General features: G+C 46.0%; 1 protein-coding gene and 1 long non-coding RNA gene across 3 annotated transcripts; one reads left to right on the top strand and one right to left on the bottom strand.

Moving 5' to 3' along the window:
* Positions 1 to 1,418: 1,418 nt before the first annotated feature.
* On the top strand, positions 1,419 to 18,508 carry LOC309325881 (uncharacterized protein). Of its 2 annotated transcripts, XM_081834203.1 has the most exons (4): positions 1,419 to 2,176; positions 3,011 to 3,137; positions 11,423 to 11,555; positions 13,093 to 18,508. In XM_081834203.1, exons 3-4 carry the CDS (start codon positions 11,459 to 11,461, stop codon positions 16,818 to 16,820), a joined length of 3,825 nt encoding a protein of 1,274 aa, XP_081690329.1. In that variant the 5' UTR covers positions 1,419 to 2,176; positions 3,011 to 3,137; positions 11,423 to 11,458; the 3' UTR covers positions 16,821 to 18,508. The 2 variants fall into 2 exon arrangements, with proteins under 2 accessions (XP_081690329.1, XP_081690328.1); XM_081834202.1 differs by lacking the exon at positions 1,419 to 2,176 and having other exon boundaries at positions 2,413 to 3,137.
* On the bottom strand, positions 17,270 to 21,123 carry LOC309326073. The gene is made up of 2 exons (XR_014150099.1): positions 21,025 to 21,123; positions 17,270 to 19,124 (listed from the first exon to the last, which is right to left on the bottom strand). It is a non-coding gene; the product is annotated as an uncharacterized lncRNA (long non-coding RNA).
* Between the last annotated feature and the right edge of the window lie 80 nt (positions 21,124 to 21,203).

The raw sequence follows: 21,203 nt of genomic DNA, 5'->3' as shown, positions 1-21,203 counted from the left end.
TAGGCCGCCAGCGTACCTTGAGGACTATGAATGCGACCTCCCGGGCAGGACTGGAACTTAGAGGGGAGGGGTGTTATGTACTGAGTCGAATAGGATCCAAACTGCAGCAGTCTGATTGGTCCTAGAACAATAGGATCCAAAAGGCAGCAGTCTGATTGGTCCTAGAACAATAGGATTCAGAATGCAGCAGTCTGATTGGTCCTAGAACAATGCAGCAGTATGATTGGTTGGCAGGAACCACCCAATCATGCTCCAGATTGAAGTGAATCCACAACCTGATTGGTTTACAGTACAATTCCGGAATTAGCCAATCATGTGCAGCCCATTGTGTAAATAATGTATATAAGGCAGATACTTTGAGGGGACTTTCATTCATTCCTCCTCACCACTATGAGCTGAATAAAGAGCATGAAATCACTTTGCGACTCCGAGTATATTCCATCTTCTCTCCCCTCAGCCTGGGGCCACACGACAGGCAATGCGCCCCCAGGCTCCATTTTGTGAGGCCAGCATGGTGGGGGAAACAGCCTCCCTCCGCTTGCCAGGAAGGGCCACTTTGGGGAGTGGGCTTGGGGGTTCCCGACTCCTCTGTGGAAGCCCCTCTGGAAAAGCCTTCCCCGACAGGGCAGCCATTTTGGTGCAGCATCAGTTCAGCCCCACAGGTCTGATGCGTGAAATGGCAACCGGAGCCAAGAGGGCGCTGAGGGGGGCAGAAATACGTGCCCCAAATAGGCCGAGGTTTCCTCCTCCTGTCCCTTGATGACAGTGATATTAAGTCCCTTCGCCCAGAGCTTTTCAGCTTCATAAAAAGGCTGCTAGTCAGGGATCTGAGAGATTGCACCGAACGCTCAGAAGGGATATTATGAAAAGCAAATGGCAGTGCATCTCCTTCCCCATCGCTTTTCCAGGCCCGAAATCCCAGGAGTTAAGGAGTGGTGCTCTTGAGTTTTGTGCAAACGCTGCAGGATGGACAGAAATCACAGAACAAATATTGTTAACCTAGAAGCTGACTGTGCAAGTTTCTCTCCCCCCTCAGAAGCAAAAGGAGTGTACAGTGGTGCCCTGCAAGACGAACGCCTCGCAAGACGGAAAACCCACTAGACGAAAGGGTTTTCCGTTTTGGAGGCGCTTTGCAAAACAAATTTCCCTATGGGCTTGCTTTGCAAGACGAAATGTCCTGCGGGTTTCCCCCCCTTTCCCCCCCTTTTCCTAAGCCGCTAAGCCACTTATCAGCTGATCCGCTAGAAGCCGCTAAACCGCTAATAGCGCTAATCCGCTAAGCTGTCAATGGGCTTGCTTCGCAAGACGAAAAAACCGCTATATGAAGAGCCTCACGGAACGGATTAATTTCGTCTTGTGAGGCACCACTGTATTGCCCTAAGCAGTTTTGAAGGGGTACAGTTAGAGTTACCCTGTGAATTCCCCCCCAGCCAGGCCTCAAAAGCCTCGCCTCGAGCGTTTTAAAAACTGCATTTTCCTCTAAGACAAAATGCATTAGCTAAGCACTCTGCGCTTGCTGTAACTAAAAAAAAGATTGCAACAAGGTAGAGAACAGAGCCCCTTGTCTTCTCAGGCCTTTCTCAGAGCCTTTGGCCTTGCTAAAGAACCACATTGCAACTTGCTTTCTGTCCGGGAACCATGCCAAAGCACAAGAATGAAACAACGGGAACACTCTGAAAACCCTCTCACCCCCTTCCTGGGAAAAGTCCAAAACTGGTCCCAAGACAGCTTTCTGTTCATGCTCAGAGGAACTCCTGGGCAGGACTCTTGAAGAAGGGGGAGGGGACTAGAAAGGGGGATATAAACTCTGTGCAATGCCTGTGAACTTCCTGCTTGCTTGTGACTTGTCACACTTGCTCCTCGGAGGGCAGAATAAAGCTCTTTCTCTGGATTTAACCCTTTGGGGTCCTTTGGCTCCTTTTCGTCACAGCTCGGGTGCAACATTTTTCCTACCCATGGTTTAAAGGGCCTAAAAAGGCTACAGTTTGAGGACTGGTTCTGAGGAGAATTTTAGACACTTTCCCCTCAGAAACAGCCAGGATTTTCCCTCTCTTTTTCTTCAGGCCACCAGAACAGCAGGTTCAAAATGTTTCCCTCCAGAGCAGCATCGGAAGAGCCTTTGGCCAGTCAAAGAAATAAGATTTGTGAGGGGAGTTCATCATGAGGAGTTCAAAAGGTTCCTTTTCCTGGGGCAAGTGTGGGGGATTTTTGGCCCAAAAGATGTTGCCAAACTACAACTCCCACCGGCCCCAGCTAGCCTGGCCAAAGCGCCTGGTGGTGGGAGTTGTAGTTCAGCAGCCTCAGGAGGGGACGGCCCCATCACATTTATACCGGGGGCATTTCTAAGGAAGGGCAAACTCCTGTCAGCTCTTCCACCCCCTGAATACACAGAATTTCCTCCTTCATGTTCCCCCAGAGCATGGCCCTGCTGCCCCCACAGTGCATAAAAATGGGAGATAATATTTATTGTGGTTGTTGTTTGTACACCGCCCTTCACCCAAACATCTCAGGGCCCTCTTGCTGGAGTCAACTGTTTTTGCTCCAGAAAGCCTCTTCTCTCCCAATCTCATAAAATCGAGGCTGATTGTGGCTTGATGCCGAGGGAAACCTTCCTCTACTGCCAAGAGCCCCCATATCTGAGGCCAAGATGGAGGCCCTGATGACAACCTCTTTCCCAAAAGCCCAGGGGGGGAGAACAGATCCCCCGTGATGTCGATCCCTGCTGTATGAAGCCAATCGGCTTCCATGGATCCATTTTGGGTCCAGATACCAGGAAAGGGAGGGTTGTGCAACTAAGGACCTTGATTCTGCATGGATCCGACTTGTGGGGAGGCGGCAGGAGGGGTTGGACTGGATGGCCCTTGGGGTCCCTTCCAACTCTACGATGCACCGCTTAAGAGCCTTTTTGGAGTGAAATGCTGACGAGTGGGAGTGGCTTCCACCATCTCACAACTTCCTTCTCCCCCCGAAAGTGATCCTTGTCCCCTTGCACTTTGTCACTCCCAAACAGATAAAAGGAGAAGCAGCCTCTGTGGCTGAAGCAGACTTGTGCTTTACGAGGGGACCAACGCAAGTCGAGACAAACTCAAGCAAGAGAGCCACTTGGAGGCAAGATTCATCCGTTTCCCACGTTTCTGGTAAGACGCGTTTGCACATTAGAAGTGGTCACGGCTTCTTTTGTTGTCAAAGGCTTATTTTGCACGGCTGCTGCAAACCATGGCATATTGCAGAGGGGACTTGGTGACGGGGATCGTGCGCTGATGATGCCCTCGCCTCCTGCTCTCTGGCTCTTTGGAAAGGCCATGAATCCATCCTGATATGGAGCAAAGGAAGGAAGGCTGCAGCTCAAGGCTCTCCCGGGCTTTGGGGTGGGACATGGGGGACGCCTGCCCTGACTCAGGATATGGCACCTTCCTAAGATGCTGAGCACCTCTGCTGCTGCCAGTTGCTTCCTTGCAGGAGGGATGGGGCAGCCGGCTGTGGACCACCTGGGCTATTGCACCCTGGACATTTCTGTGTCTTCCCTTGGTTTGTTTTACCAGTCTCCATCAATTAATGAGAAAGTATTTCAGTCATTGATGGCATCCCCCATTGTTTATTCTTCTCTACTCTCTGCCCCTTTCTCATATTTTAAGACTGCAACATGTGTGAGATTGCTCTTAATCCTCGCAATTTGGGGGAGACCTGCATCAGATCTCTTTCTCTCCCTCTCTGCCCTACCTTTCCTTTTGCCTCATCTTGGGGGAAAGCTGGGGGTGTCAAGAGAAATTGAGGGATCTTCAAAGGGTTGGCACCCTGCCCACTTTCTGCAAGCACAATCAGAGCATAGGTGGAACTCAGCTCCAACTCCACTTCTGCTGTCTCACACCTTTGGTTTCCCCCACTCTGTATAGGAGGAATCTTCCCTCCTTGCAAAGTGATTGAATGAAAGGTCTGCTGCCCAGGAAGAGAGGCTGAGAGCAGGTGGCAAATTGCAGAAACCATTTCCTTGTCAGATCTCTTGTGCTGCTGAAATGTGTAGTGCCTTGAACTCTGTTTAACTGAGGTGATGAGAGTAGGCATTAATGCTTATTTTATTTTTCTAATCTATCAAGAATCAAACTTCCTATGAGTGAATACAAAAATGTCGATCATAAGCAAAGTTAATATAGAATACGTGCATACAAGACAGCAGGACATACAATGAACATGTGGACAAGGTTTATAGTGATTGCAGCTAAAGGCAGCAAGCTTGAAATCTCCTTAGCAGATTTTGCGAGCACAGGCAAAGTCTTGGCACTTAACCAGGGTTTGTGTTTGTTGACTTGGACAGAAAGACATGCTCATCCAATATGCAGATGACGCTGAACTGGGAAGGGTAGTTAATACTGAAGAAGAGAGAATCAATATTCAATATGACTGTAACCGACTAAAGAACTGGGGCAAGACTAACAACACTGATTTCTTTTTTTCCCCTCTTTTTTTCAAATTATTTTTATTGCTTTGCTTCATGAAAGAAGAGAAATATATATATACATACATACAAACAGATAAGAATAGAAATACAATACAATATAAAGAAAAAAAGTGAAAATAAAAAAAATATACATAGACTTAGTTTTCACATCCACCACATTACCTGATCTTTGCTTTCTAGGCTTCCTTTAGCTTCTCCGAAAATCATTCGAAGTAATACTTTAAGTTACACATTTCTTAGTCTATATTGTCGTTGTATCTCTTCATATGCATTTCTTAGTTTATATTATCCTCATAAATTGTTTAGTCTCATATTGTCTTTCAACAATAACTCTTATTTTTTTTTCACAGTGCGTCTCTGAATCCCTTTAGCGTTATTTTCCCTTGGTTAATGAATTCCAGATAATCTACATATTTTCCCCAATCCTTGGTGAACTTTTGGTCTTTTGTATATCTTACTTTACCTGTGAGTCTATCCAGTTCCATGTAGTCTAACAGCTTTGATCTCCACTCCTCCACCGTTGGAGTTTCCTGCTTTTTCCACATCTGGGCCAGCATTACCCTTGCCGCTGTAACTGCATAATACACTAATCTCTAGTCTTCTTTTTTTATCTCATGACCTAATATGCCTAATAAAAAGATTTCTGCTTTCTTTGAAAACGTATATTTTAAGATCTTCTTTAATTCAGTATAAATCTTTTCCCAGAACTGTTTCACTCTTCCACACTCCCACCACATATGGTAGAAGGAGCCCACACTAACCTTACATTTCCAACACTTGTTATCCACCTTATACATTTTCGATAGTTTCATAGGTGTTAAATTCCACCTATAAAACATCTTCATTACGTTTTCTTTTATCGTTATACACGCCGTGAAACTAAGTCCTTCCTTCCAAAGTTTCTCCCAATCTTCAAATAGTATATTATGTCCTACATCCTTTGCCCAGCGGATCATCACACACTTCACTTCCTCATCTCCTAGATTCCAATCCAACAATATCCTATACATTTTCGATACAATTTTCTCTTCTTTATTTATAATCTCCATCTGAAACTTGGATTCCTTCTCTCCATAACCTCTTTCTTTAAGATCCTTCCTAAACATTTGGTTCACCTGGAGGTGATGTAGCCAGTCATAAACATATTCTTTGACCTGATCATATGGTCGTATCTTCCAATTCCCCTCTTCTTTGATTATTAACTGGTTATATGTTGCCCAGTTACTTCTCATATTGATAGTCTTCACACACATGACTTCCAGAGGCGAAAGCCAATGTGGTGTTTTCGGTTCCAACAGATTTTTATATTTTTCCCATATTTCAATTAATGGCCCTCTAAAAATATGGTTCCCAAATCCCTTGTATATTTTCCATTTATCCCGCCATAAATAGGCGTGCCAGCCGAAGTTGTTGTCATGGCCCTCCAAGTCAAGTAGTTCCCTGTTCTCTAACTTTACCCAATCTTTGACCCAACATAGGCAAACCGCCTCATAATATAGCTTTATATACATAGCTTTATATCCGGCAAGGCGAAACCCCCTCTTTCCTTTATGTCTGTTAATAATTTGAACTGAATCCTAGGTTTCTTTCCCTGCCAGATGTATCTCGAGAGCACTCGTTGCCACTCTTTAAAGATTCGGCTACCTTTAATTATGGGGATAGATTGAAACAGAAACATCAGCCTTGGAAGCACATTCATCTTGATCGTGTTAATCCTTCCCCAGAATGACAGATTCAGCCTTCTCCAAATTTCCAAATCTTTTCTTATTTCCCTCCACGCCGGTTCATAATTGTTTTTGAATAAGTCTATATTCTTAGGTGTTATCCAAATACCTAGATATTTCACTTTTTTAACCACCTCTATTTGCGTTTGCTGTTGGATTATTTCTGTTGTTTTCTGATCCAAGTTTTTGCCTATTATTTTTGTTTTACACTTATTTATTTTGAGCCCTGCTACCTCTCCAAACTGATCTAATTCTTTTAATATTTCTCCTGTCGCAATTGTTGGTTCTTCTGTCATTATTACTACGTCATCTGCGAAAGCTTTGGTCTTGTATTCATTCTTTCCAACTAGCACTCCTTTTATTTTTTGGTTCTGTCTTATAGAGTTTAATAAAACTTCTAGAGTCATTATAAACAAAAGCGGGGAGAGTGGACAACCCTGTCTTGTTCCTCTTTGTATCTTTATCTCTTCTGTTACTATATTGTTAATAATCAACTTAGCTTTCTGGTCTGTATATATGGCTTTCACTCCATTAAAGAAGTCCTTCCCCACCTCCATATGTTCTATATTTTTCAACATGAAATCCCAAATGACATTGTCAAATGCCTTCTCGGCATCTACGAACATCATTGTAACCTGTTTGTCAATCCTGGCAGATAGGTACTCTAACATGTCAATTATAATTCTTGTGTTGTCTCTCATCTGCCGACCTGGCAGGAATCCCGCTTGGTCCCTATGGATAATTTCTGATAACAACCTTTTCAGCCTTTTTGCCAGAATCCCTGCAAATATTTTATAATCTGTGTTCAGCAGTGAGATCGGTCTGTAATTTTTGACCTGAGTTAAGTCTGCATCTTGCTTGGGGATAAATGTAATAAATGCCTCCTTCCAGGTCTCTGGGAGTTCTCCTTTCCTTAAAATATTATCTATAGTTTCTTTTAGAGGTCCCACCAAAATGGGTTTCATCTCTTTGTAATAACCTGCAGTGAATCCATCGGGACCAGGGGCTTTCCCCCTCTTTAACTCTTTGATTACATCTTCTATTTCATCACTTCCAATTGGAGTATTCAGTCGTATTCAACACTGTATTCAACACTGATTTCAGTGGGCATAAAATGTCAGTTTCTGCACTTAGAAGTAATAAACAGATGCACAAATATAAGATGGGGACACCTGGCTTGCTGGCAGTATATGTAGAAAGGATCCAGGGGTCTTAGTAGACCACAAGCTTAAAATGAGTCAACAGTGAGATGCAGCAGTAAAAACAAAACAACCCTAATGCAATCCTAGGCTGCATCAACAGATGTCTAGCGTCCAGATGATGGAAAGTAATAGTCCCACTCTATTCTGCTCTGGTCAGACCTCACCTGGAATACTGTGTCCAGTTCTGGGCACCACAATTTAAGAAGGAAATTGACAAGCTGCAAGGTGGTTTTGATGAGCTTCCCTGGTAGAATATCACAGACATGTCTGTGGTGGGATGGACAGCTGGGTGCTGGAGTGGGGTCCGGAGGGAGCACACTTCCCCACCAGCAGGCAGCCACAATCTGCCTGCACGCGTGACCCTGGGGTGCAGGGCACAACCCCTCCCCTCAGACAAGCCACAAGCTGTCTAGAACATCGTCCCCTAGGTCTGACCTTTTGCGGTCTCAGAAGTCAGCAGTGTCCTGTCTGTAACAATTTCCTTAGAGACCTTTTGTCTCCTACGTCATACACTGTGCAAGGGGAAAATGACGCTGTGGAACAGGTGCCAAAATAACTTTGTACCACCCCACGATTTCGGGACGGAAGATGTGTAAAGGTCACAGCCCAAAAAAGTATTTGCCTAGCTTGCATGTTTGTCTCAATAAAAGGAGGCTCCACAGGAATGGTGGTAGCTCGCTCGCTCCAGCCCACCTGTGCGCAGCTCACATGATGATCAACACCTGTCTTGGGCCTTCACTTCAGTCTTGTAAGCTTGCCCTGCTCTTCTCCCTTTTGGCAGCTTCAAGATTATTCCAGCCACACTCTCCTGCCAAATCTGCAACTGTTTCCGCCAACACATTAATAGTCTGGCCAGTAATCTGGCTGCTGCATTCTAGACTGGTTGATTTTTCCAAGTGGGGCTGGATCTGGTGCGCAGAGTGCAGGGAGTTCAGGCTGGGCTCTGCCAAGTAAAGTGAAAGCAAAAGAGGCGAAGGCACAGGGAGCTCAAGTTCACAGCCGGTCAAGGACAGTTGTAAGGAAGGTTTCTCCCCAGCCAGAGCCTTTCCCAGAAAGGGAGAGATTTCCTTTCACCAGTGTAAATACATCCCACACTACAACTGGTTCGGGTTTTCTGGTCAGGGGTGTGTGTGTGTGTGTTGGAGAAAACAATAATTTCATAAAACTATCATTTTGATTATTCCATTTACTTTTGAGTTTATGGCCTAGCTAAACTGCCTTTTACAATACAGAACTAGCTGCTTTTAGGGACTGCATGTAGTGAATGTCCGTTCCAGAACACGGAAAAGAATAAATTGTTATGGGCTCTATGGTGGTCACCGTATGCCTGGAAAGAGAATCGGCTAGACAGGGCAGTTGGGATTAATCTTGAATTGTTTTGCAGACAGATGGGAAAGGGTATTGGGAGACATTTAATGAACAGGAAACCTAGTCAAAGTCTTAATAAAGAAAGACGCTGGAAGTGGTTAAATGTAAATGGATGCTTTAGCTGAGATTCCTGCATTGCAGGGGGTTGGACTAGATTACTCTAGGGGGTCCCTTCCAACACACCTGGAGTACTTTGTAAGGTTCAGGGCGCCACAGTTTAAGAAAGATACTGAGAAGCTGGACGTGTGCTGGGGCAGGAGACCAAGATGATGAAGGGTCAGGAAACCAAGCTTTTGGGGGAAGTGGTTGAGGGAGTTGGGTGTGGTTAGCCTGGAGAAGAGAAGACTGAGACATGATATGAGAGCCATCTTGAAATACCTGAAGGGCTGGCACAGGGAAGATGGAACAGGCTCTTTGCTGCTGGTCCAGGGGGCAGGACCTGAACCAATGGATTCAAATGTCAATGAATGACTTTCCAGCTGAGCATTAGGAAGAACCTTCTGACGGAAGGAGCTGTTCGACTGTGGGACACACTCCCTTGTTGTTGGGTGGTGTTCTCTCCTTCCTTGGAGGTTTTCAAGCAGAGGTTGGATGGCCACCAGGGATTCTTCAGCTGTGTGTTGTATGAGGTGGGACTAGATGACCTTTGGGTGTGCCTTCCAACACTACAGTTCTGTGTTCCTCTACAAAAGATTTTCTTTTTAAAAATATACTTTTATTAAAGATTTTCTTTATTTACAAAGGTAGGTGCAATGTCTCTCTCTCATATTTTTCCCCCATGTAACATTTTCCTTTTTACAAATCGGTTTCATTTGTTGAGAGATTAGGAAGACTAGGGGGAAAGAGGCTGAGGGGGGAAAGGTGAATGGGGGTGGGTGATGATGTTTCTATTTTACTTAATATATGTGGGGTTTTGTGTCAACGTTGCTTGTGCAGGTTCTCTGCTATTCACTTGTGTTCCTTTGGTAGTGAGAGAGGTTGGGGTGGCCTAAGGTGTGGTTGTTTGTTTGTGGTTGGCTGTGGTGGTCTTTGTTTTCATGTGTGAGTGGGTGTTTTGGATCAGGTTAGCCATATTGATTTGTATGCTGTTGGTAGATTTTTGTCATTGTCTTGTTGGGCTGTGTATGTGATAAAGGGGAGCCATACCGGGGTGAAGGCGTCTTCTTCTATTTGTCCCCCTGTCAGTTTCAGTTTATTGGCAAATTTTTCTAGTTTCCCATACTATTTGGTACCTTGGTCCATGCTTACTCCTGACAGGTCTCTCCAGTGTCTGGTTATGGTGCTTCTGGCTGCTGAAAGTAGGTGCGTTATGAGTTCTTTGTGGTGTAAATGGGCATTCTTGCCTTGGAAGCTGTTTAGTAGGGCCAATTCTGGGGTGATTTCTAATACTTGCTTGATTATTTTACATATTTATCGTATGGCTGTTGTCCAGAATAGTTGGATTTTGGGACACTCCAACCACATGTGGAGATATGTGCCTGTGGAGGTGACCCTCTCCAGCATTTTGGTGAGGTTCCTGGGCGTATTAGCGCTAGTTTTCTTGGAGTTAGGTACCACCTGCAGGTGATTTTCAGAGTGAGTTATTTTTTCTTTTCTTTTTTGATATGGATTTTAAGGGGGGTTTAGACCACATTCTGGTCCATTGAGTGGGGCTAATCTCATAGCCTATGTCATCCACTGTTTTTTGATTGTATCTAGGGAGTTTGTGAGATTTTGGAGTAGTATTTTGTATATTGCAGATACCATCCCTTTACCGTGTTATTTGACTCCCATTGTGCCATGAACTTCTTGGTGCAGCACAAGGAGTAATATAAGAGAGCAGCAACTTCCATTTCCACTTGTACTCATCACGATCAGCGCTGCTTCCACTGCAGTTTGTTTCTGCCAAATACTACTTTGTGTATCTCGCTGTTATTTATGGCAGCATCATTCATGATTCCTGCCATAATTATTGTTGTTGTTGTGTGATTTGGCTGGCTGCATGTATGAGTTCCCCACTTTGATAGCCTCCTTGAATACTGTGCCAGATAGTTGGGGTTTAAAACTGGTGGTGGTAGAATATTTCTCTACCATCCGAAATATTATCAGCAGGCACAATTCTCAGCCAAACGGAAATTCGGTGTAGGAAGCACCCAGTGGTTGTTCCTGGAAAATATTGATCTTCCCTTCCAGCTCCTGTGACCCCTTGTGCCCCCCAAACCCTTTCCAAAGGGCCTGGATAGTGTAGTGTCTGCCATACAGGGCTGCAGTGGGATTCACCTGACTTTGGGCCTAGGAATCCTGTCCAAGCAGAGCCCCCATTGGTACATGATCCCTTTTCCCAGTTTCAGGGTGATTTCCCCTCCCACTGCATTTCTGTGTGACACAGTCCGCTTTGTTCAGGGTGCAGGGATCACAGGATAGAGTTTTCAGCTGCTACAGGGGGCTGTGGATGGGAGGGAAGCAAGAAAATGATCAGTTGCACAAGCTGCCTTGAACATGTGCAACTATTGCATACAAACGTCTAACACCCCCCCCCCCATGATGTGACATTCCCCCCTCCCTTTTGGGGGGGGCTTGACGGCATGTCAGCATCCCTCTTTGGATGGTAGTACTAATCTTCCTCTTTTCCCCACACACTTTGCATGCCGAATAATCTTTCCAGAGTCCTTCACATCTCTTGTTTCTTGCAGGAAAGTGAAGACAGGAGAGCAACCTGGATCAGAGCCATGGACAGATCAGATGACACGGTTGAAATACCAGCCCTGGGCCGCCCATTCCAGCTGGGGATGCTGTACGACTGTCGTAAAGATGCCCTCATCCCAGGTAGAGCTGGTGCAAGGAAGAGCTTATACTGAAAAGGGAAACATTATTCATATCAAGATTAACAGTCAGCCCAAACAGTGCAGTTTCAGTGCTAAATGTGCTCCTCAAATTCATTTTCAGCATCCATTACAATCTGCTTCCACTTCTTTTGTCAACGTTTGTGTTCCTTTATGTTCTCTTAATTTGGACAAGACTTCCACTTATTAAAAAGAAGTCTTCTTGCCCGTGATAGCGTCTATGCTCCTTAACCTTGCTCCAATCATCATCATCTATCAATAAAGATTCAGCAGGTGTGTTCTGTTTCAATTTTTTAAAGCTTGCTAAAAACCTTTCTAGTCCACCAGGCTTATGCAGGTGATTAAGAATACATCTTTCCACAATTATTACTGTAGGTAAAAAAACAGGACATTTTTTCAGCCAGAACCTGCCATAACTCAGTTCCAGCACCTCTCAGGTGGTCACCATTGCATTATAAGAGAACAAGTGAAGCATTTATGGAGAGTTCTGGCATCTTTTTTTCTTGAAAATACCACATTAAACATAAAAAAACTTCCCTATACAGGGCTGCCTTCAGATGTCTTCTATAGGTTGTCTAGTTACTTTTCTCCTTGGCTCAGGGGTCACATAACTCCATACCCTCCAACATTTCTCTGATGAAAATAGGGATCTCCTAAGCCTAAGGGACAGCGGAACATTCCAGGTTTAAATCATAAACCAGGATGGCTTCTATAAATCCGAGACTGTCCCTGGAAAATAGGGACACCTGGAGGGACTGTAATCCATTGTTGTGTTCTTGTACCAATAATTTAACAACTTTCACCACTGTAACTAAGCCAAGTTTTACTCCCTGTGTTGTCTGACTGCTGTGCGGAAAATGACATGAATCTGACCTTTGGAGAGTTTTTAAGTAAACCATTATGAACTTACCAAACATGTGGTCTTTTTCTATGCCGGGGGGGGGAAACTATTTTGGAAGGAACTCACAAGCACTTATTTTAAAGGTCTGACAGCCTAAATTTTCACACTTTGCTTTGCTGCATATTTTGTGATTTTAAATCTGCTGGGGTTCTCTCACCAAAGTGTTTTGCCCCAACTTGGATCTTGGCCCCCAGGGAATTCTCCTTATGTATACCCATTTTTTCCGTGCCAGTCAACAACTAGCACCAGCTCTCTAGGGCATCAATCAGGACATGATCACAGCCCTAAATGGTGGTGACTGAATCTTATCCCTGCTGCTGAGTTGTGCCCATCCCCTTTCTGAGGCCTGTACAACAGACGCTCATGAAATGTTCACACTTGTTCCACTATCATATCTGGTCAAATATTTTCTCTGCCTTTTGCAAAGTTTTACAAAACTGCACAAACCTCTTTCTTTGTGGATGACAGTGGGACAAAATTCATGAGTGCAGACATTGTGGACAGTAATAGCTCTAGTTTATCTCCTTGTTTCTCTGTTCAGTCTTAGGCATTAGGCTAATTGTGTTCTACATTTGTATGAGCATACTCAAGCATTGCATATTTCTCTGCTTTATCCCAGGAATCACCCTTTGGGACCAGGACTCGCTTCAGAAGGACTTGTGTATCAAACCGCAACCCAAGGCTGAATATGAAATCATTGCATCTGACTCCATCGATGATAAGGCCTCTGCCCTCAGTGTCTCAGCATCACTCAAGGCCAGTTTTTTGGGGGGATTGGTTGAAGTGGGTGGATCAGGCAAATTCCTTCAAGACACCAAGAAGTCCACGAAACAGGCCAGAGTCACTCTGCAGTACAAAACTACCACCAAGTATTCACAGCTGACCATGAGCCATTTGGGAATTCAAAATGTCACTTATCCAGCTGTTTTTGAGCATGGCACAGCCACCCATGTTGTCACTGCCATCTTGTATGGAGCCCAGGCTTTCTTTGTGTTTGACCGAAATGTCTCTTTTTCCGAGTCTGTGCAAGATATACAAGGAAGCCTCCACGCTGCGATCAACTTGATTGCAGTCTCTATCAAAGGGGAAGCATCTGTTGAGATGGAGGAGAAGGAGAAAGCCCAAACGGAGAAGTTCAGCTGCAAGTTCTATGGGGATTTTTCTTTGGAAAGCAATCCGGTGACTTTTCAAGATGCCATGAAAGTCTACAGCGATCTGCCCCCAAAGCTTGGGGAGGATGGAGAGAAGGCTGTGCCTGTCAGAGTTTGGCTGTACCCACTGACCAAGCTAGATTCCAGAGCAGCTAAGATGGTGCGTGAGATCAGCTTAACACTGATCTTTGATGCTCAAACTGTCTTGGAGAATCTGAATGAAATCAACATGCGATGCAATGATCTGGCTATGAATCCTGTTGCTGAAAACTTCCCAGAATTAAAGATGAAAATCAAGAGATTCAAGGATCTGTGCAAGCAGCACAGGCAGACTTTCCAGAAACACCTGGCAGGAATCCTGCCTTTGATCCGGGGAGGGGGGAAAGAGGAAAGTGTTCTGGTGGACATTTTAATGTCCATTAACCAGTCTCCCTTCAACAGCCAAAGACTCAGTGAGTTTTTGGATGCCAAAGAACGAGAGATTAATTTGGTGAATTCTTACCTTAGAATCCTAAGTGGAATGGAAGTAATCTCTTCCCAGAACAAACTGGAAGAAATCGTGCTAAACCCTGTGAATGAGTTTGTTGTCTCATTTACCTTCACTTCTTTACATGATGAGGAACCATTTTTAGCCACCTTACAAGACTGGCTTCAGAAAGATTTTTTTCAGGAAACAGCAAATTCCACCAGTGACCAGTCGACACCCAAGAACAGTAAAGCCTGGTTTGAGAACCAAGAGAGAAATCGGAATGCTCGTACAGCTTCCAAATCCATTACACATTTTGCCCGGGTCAATAAATCAAATGAGAATATCCGGTTCCTTGTGGCTTCTGTCCCAGACCAGAACAACCCAGGTGCTTCCATTTACCTCTATGAAGATGGGGAGATGGTCAGCAGCAACTTTGAGCTGCCTTCAAAACCTCTCCCTCCACTGATTGGCCGAATTGGACATGAGAGTGTGCAGCTGACATTTCAACCCGCAAAATATGGGAAGGCTTCAATCTCCAGCTATCAGGTAGAATACAAGATTGCAGAAGAAGAAAACTGGAAGATTGTGAATACTGACGACAGTCAGGAGACATTCCAAGTGAGAGGGCTGAGCGCAAACACAGAATACCAATTCCGATACACCGCTAGGAGCAAACCAGGACTTAGTGAGACTAGTGATTTGAGTAGATCTGTACAGACACTTCCTACCAGCCCTCCTGGGGAACTGAGAGTGGTAATTGCAGAGTCTTCCAAAATCAGTATAGCCTGGGAGAGCCCAAAGGTCATTGGCCAGGGAGCTGTTATAAAGGAATACAAAGTGGACTACAGTGAAGAGGCTGGAGAAGCAAAAAGCAGGGACAAAGATGAATGGGCTGAAAAAAGAACAGGGAAGAAAACAGAGTTCTGTGAGATGGATGGTCTGAAGCCGCAGACACCCTACAGATTCAGAGTCTCAGCCATGTGTGCCGGTGGGGCTGAGAGTGAGCCCAGCAAAGAGATTGAGGTTTCCACATCATTGGAAGGAGACGAGAGCAGAGTAGCTTGTAAATACATCCAAGGCAGCACCTGCGTGGAGGATGGGCCACCAGCAGTGTATGCTCTGCCACTGGAGCCCATACAGGATGTCTCTGGATCCTGTCTAACATACCAGCTAGGGAAAGAGAACATTCAGGCCCCCAACAAAGTGATTATGGTGATGGGGGCAACAGGGTCAGGGAAAACCACTCTCATCAATGGAATGATCAACTACATCCTGGGCGTGCAATGGGGAGATAAATTCCGATTCAAACTTATTCATGAAAATACCAACAGAAGCCAAGCTCAAAGCCAAACATCAGAAGTGACCGCCTACATTGTCCACTACTGCAAGGGTTTCCAAGTCCCCTATTCCCTCACCATTATTGACACTCCAGGATTTGGAGACACAAGAGGAATAGAGCATGACAAGTTGATAACAAAGCAGATCCGGGAGTTTTTCTCCTCCCCAGGGGGCACTGATCATATAGATGCCATCTGTATTGTCGTCCAGGCCTCTTTTGCTCGTTTAACTCATGCCCAGAAATACGTCTTTGACTCTGTGCTCTCCATCTTTGGCAAAGATATAAAGGACAACATCCAAGTCCTGATCACATTTGCAGATGGACAGACCCCTCCTGTTCTCGAGGCCATTAAGGAAGCCAATGTACCATGCGCCAAGGATGCCAAGGGCACCCCTGTGCACTTCAAATTCAACAATTCAGCACTGTTTGCCAACAATCCTGTGGAGCCTGGAGGAAACTTCAATTTTGATGAAATGTTTTGGAAAATGGGCACCATGAGCATGAAGACCTTCTTTGATTCATCCCACACGCTAGAAACGAAGAGCTTAACATTGACAAAGGAAGTGCTCAGGGAGCGAAAAGAGCTTGAAGCTGCTATTGAAGGGTTGCAGCCCCAAATCAAAGCTGGACTGGCTAAGCTGGAAGAACTGAGGAAGACGCAGGAAGCCCTGGACAAGCATAAGGTTGACATGGCGGCAAACAGAAACTTTACATACGAGGTAGAAGTAACTGTCCCAGTGAAGACGGTTATATCTGGCACAGGAAAATACATAACTAATTGCATGAATTGTCACTTCACCTGTCACTATCCTTGTGCAATTCCTAGAGATGAAGATAAGCGTGGTTGTGCAGCTATCAATAGCAGCACAGGAAAATGCAAAGTCTGTCCAGGCCACTGTGAGTGGAATGTGCACTTCAATCAGAAATACAAATTTGAATATACAACAAGAAAAGAGAGCAGGACCTATGAAGAACTGAAGCAAAAGTATGAATGTGCTTCTGGTGAGCTGATGACCACAGAGAAATTGCTTGAAAAGCTTAATGAGGAATATGAAGAAGTGAAACACATCTTAGAAGAGCTTATCCAGAAATCATCTCAAAGCCTCCAGCGCCTTCAGGAGATTGCACTGAAGCCCAACCCACTCTCTACCCCAGAGTACATTGATCTGCTCATCATGTCCGAAGAACAGGAGCTGAAGCCTGGATATCAGGAACGAATCCGGTCCCTGAAGGAAGTGAGGAAAGTAGCTGAGTTAATACAGAAAATTGCCAACAAGGAGCCTCTGCTGCCTGGAGAGCAGAAGCTGTATGATCAAATTAAAGAAAAAAAGTCCTCTCTAGGCAAAATTAAGAAAGGGATTGCAGCTGTTGTAAACTGGTTTAAATAAGGGGGTCATGTATAGCTTTTCAGGCACCCTTTGTTTGCTTTTGGCTATCGGCAGAGAGCTCAGGTTCTGTGAGTGTAATTCAGACCAGAGTCTCTTGCTCTCTGTGCGTATTTGGGTGAAGGTGGCTGTGGAAACATTTGCAGCTGTCGTGAGGTGAGCTTATCCACATCTTCATTTGCCCGGCCAGTTTTGCTCGGGGAAACCTTTAGTGCTGAATCAGAACTAACAGCAATTGGGTTTTCCATGGAATGCCATTTGTTCTGATTTAGCGCTAAAGAGCAGGCTGGGGGTAAGCAGTGGGGCAAAGACAAAATTGCTTGGAGCTGTGCCTGGAAAGTGTGAGACGAGAGGAAAACTGCTTGGAACCATGCTTCCCAGGCATGGAACAGACAGAAGTGTGAACAAGCCCTTTGTTGCTACAGACAAAATGCAGTCATTGTTCCTGCCTGCTTATTGTCTAATTGGTGCTGGGTGAAATGCTGTTCTCTCCAGGGATTTGTATTATCTCCGATGACTGCCAACAATAATAATAAGGAAAGTGAATGGGGCCTCATATGGAAGTGCTGCTTCTGACCACCCCAGCATAAGAATGTGCCCATAAATCTCCCTGCCCTGGCAGCCTTTGGAACGTGATTGGAAACTTGGGGTGTTGCAGGAATGCTCTTGACAGGAGCTGCTTATGGCCCCTTTGTCCTAGCAAGCTTTTGACCTGCCTGATTGATCTCTCTCCCATTCTTCCTTATCCATAGAATCTTAGAATTGCAGAGTTGGAAGAGACCCTGAGGGTCATCTAGTCCAACACCTGCAATGCAGGATATCAACTAAAGTATCCATGACAGATGACACCCAACCTCTGCTTAAAAACCTTCAATGAAGGAGAGTCCACAACCTTCAGAGACAGCCTCTTCCACAGTCAAACTACTCTTACCATCGGAAAGTTCTTCCTAATATTTAGTCAGAGCTCCTTTCTGGTAACTTGAATCCATGGGTCTGATTCCCACCCTCTGGAGCCCTTCAGATATGAAGATGTTTCTCCTGTCTCCTCTTAGTCTCCTCTTTTCCAGGCTAAACATACCCGGCTCCCTCAACCGTTCCTCATAAGGCTGGGTTTCCAGAGTATATTTTCAACTGGCGACTGAGTGGAATCTCTGTGTGTGTGATTACTTGTAATATTTTTTCTTTCATTTTCTCATTGCTAGCCATCTAGATGTATTTTTGAAGATCCAGTAGGATACAGTATAATTTCTTTTTGAAAACACTCCTTAGCACTTAACCCTGGATATATCTGCATTTTGGGGGAGAGTATTCTATTGTTGTTTGTACCAGCAGTGCCAAAGAGGTTCCCTGCCAAGGAATTCCTGGAGCTGAATCAGAAATCCAGTCTGAAGGATCCATGCCTAGAAGCCATATTCACCAGCAGGCGACTAGGGCATGACCAGATCACCTCTGCTGGCTGACAACAAGGTCAGACCAGATCCTGCCTCTTTCCCTGCACTGGGAGACTGCTGAGAAACTTGACTGCTGGAGATGTCTTGTGCACTTTGCATTTTGAACGATGTATGCTGTAACCACAACTGCCCACTGATTTCTCCCATGTTTGGGGAGTCATGTTTTACTGCTCTTTGCCTGCTTCCTGCAGCTGTGCCCTGAAACAGCCTCTAAATAAAAGCTACTCTGTTCTTTAAGAATGGTCTCATCAGTGTCTCCTGAGCAGGGCCTGCGCAAGACATTTTGCTACCTGAGGCGAATTAAAAGATGGCATCTGTTCCTCATACAGAGGTTGGACCAGCAGTTGGACCTTAATCCAGCCTGAGTGCTGAGAGAGTGTCTCCACCACACCTGAGGCAGCACGAGATTTTAGTAGGGCCAGGAGGACATGCTGGGTAGCAGAGCTGTGCAACCCATTCAGTTGAAGCCCAAATCCTTTCCCCTGTTTTTTATAATTAAGGTTTTATTCAGACTTTTCATATTACATTTCATTGAAAAGCAAACTGATCTAAAAAAGAAGAGAAGGAAAGGTGCAAAGTCCTCTTTGACAGGTAGATCTGAACTCTTACCCACACAAGAGGGGGTGGAGCCTCCCAACTCTCACCTGGGAGCTTCTCTTTCTTCTCCCAGCTTCCCACCTTGGAAGATCCTTACTTCCCTGCCTCTCACACAGGGTCCTTCACCAACAATCCATCAGCCCAAATCCTGAGCCAGTTCAGAGGGATCTGGTCTTGGGTCAAGTTGGGTCGAGACAGCCCCAGATCAGGTTGGGCCACTCGCTGCAATCCAGAACTGTCAGGTGGCCAAACTGGGCAACTTCCAGCAAATATTAAAAACATAACAAAACATTAAACATTTAAAAAACAACCTTCCCTATACAGGATTGCCCTCAGATGGCTCGGGGGTCAGGTATCTCCATACCCTCCAACATTTCTCCAGTGAAAATAGGGACGTCCTAAGGAAAAGTGAGGCATTCTGGGATCAAATCAGAAACTGGGATGGCTTCTCTAAATCAGGGATCTCCCTGGAAAACAAGGACACTTGGAGGGTCTGTTTTCCAAGCAAGCAAGTCATAAATTTCATAAATTACACATCTTGTTCCCATATCGGCCTGCAGTACAAGAAAGGAACACGCCCATTATTTTAATGCATGTCAGTCACAGAAACAGCACATCATTTTACTTAACAATATCTATTTTAACAAAAGTGGCTGCAGGTTAGCAAAGCCAAAAAGGAGGAAGCTGCGGTCCATTTGAGCAATCAATCTGTGGTATGTTTTGAAATTACAGTATATTATTGAATAAGACAGAAAGCAGAAGGGATTGTACACAGAGAGAGAGAGCAAGCTTGTTCTCTGAATGCCGATCCTTATCTAGCTAACAGCAGAAATATTAGCAGATTTGGGTGGGTAGCAGGAACCCCCAGGTTTGCAGAAGCACAACACGCCAGTGGCGTAGCGTGGGGGGTGCCAGGGGTGCCGGCCGCACCGGGCGCAACATGGGCGGGGGCGCACTCGCACTAGCAGCTCTCTGCCCCTACTAAAATCCACGGGTTAGGGAGCCCGCGCTCGCTCGGCTTGGCGAGGAGGTCGCGGAAGGGGGAGAGCGAAGCCTTCTGCCGCGGGCAAAAAAAGGAGAGGAAGCCGGGCGGGCGGGCTGGCGGGCGGGGGTCTGGCTGCGCCTGCTGCTGCTGTTGCCGCTGCTGCCGGGCTTTGACAGCTTGGCGAAGCGGAGGGAGAGGAGCTTTATGGTAATTGCGGCTCTCTCTCCACTGGCCGCCTGGGTAGTGAGCCGAGCGGAGCAGGGAGTCTGGCGAGGGGGCAGGAAGAGACTTTCCCCCCTTTTTTCCACCTCACCTGGTCAAAAAGGAGAGCGGAGTCTCCTCAGGGCGCCCTCAGGCAGGGCAGGGTAAGGCAAGCAGAGCGAGGAGGAGAGAGAGGGGAAGGGGGGGGGGAAGCAGCCAGGAAACGCCGCGGTGTGGAGGGGGAATCAATTAAGGAGAGAAAGCGAAAAGCCTTGGAGAAAGGGAAAAAAGGAAAGAAAAGAGGCAGCTCCGGGAGAGCGCGGGGGGAAAGAGAAGCCTCACTGCTGCTGCTTGGGAGAGTAAATTACTGTACTTGCCTTGCCCCGGGTTAGGGGGCGCAAATTACTTGCCTTGCCCCGGGTTAGGGGGCGCAAATTACTTGCCTTGCCCCGGGTGCTGATAACCCACGCTACGCCGCTGCAACACGCACACATCCCACCACCTTTCAGGAAGAAATATTTCCTGGGGGAGACTAACCAGCCCAAAGCCCAGCGGCCCGGAAGGCTGAGTCGCTGCTGGGGAAGAAATGGAAAAGTGGGTGGGAAGAGGAATGGAATGGAGTGTCCTGGGAAAGGATGCTGAGTGGGAAGATCCCAGGTGGGCGTCTCAGGGAGTTCAGCTGAACGGGGACACATGGGGTCTGCAACTCATCTCCTCTACCGAGTCTTAAACCTTAAATCGTGGCCTTTGACCAGCCACAATTGGTCCAACAGCCATTCCGGGACCAGGGAAGCCTTGCCACGGTGGTTCATGCACTGAGTACTTCAGGACTGAGTTACTGCCATGCCCTCTGTGTGGAGCTTCCCCCGTGTCTGATCCAGAAGCTGTAGCGAGTGCGGGATGCTGCAGCACAATTGCTGGCCACAATGAGACCTTGTCTGTGTAGGAAGTCTGGGCTCAGAGGTCTGGTTACCAGTTTGAGTTCAAGCCATTAATCTGAGCACGTGGGGAGGGGTCTCTTTCTCCTCCTCTGGGCAGCCAGTCCATCTTCAAGAGTTAATATAGGATGGATATGATAGGAAGTGATGTTTCCACCGTAAGCGGAAGAAAGAGAGCTGCTGTCCTCCCTCGCAGGGGTGGCTGTGGACTTGC

The sequence above is a fragment of the Podarcis erhardii genome (assembly GCF_964252035.2).
Source record: "Podarcis erhardii genome assembly, chromosome: 12".
NCBI lineage: Eukaryota > Metazoa > Chordata > Lepidosauria > Squamata > Lacertidae > Podarcis > Podarcis erhardii.
This window is presented reverse-complemented; position numbering and strand designations above follow the sequence as displayed.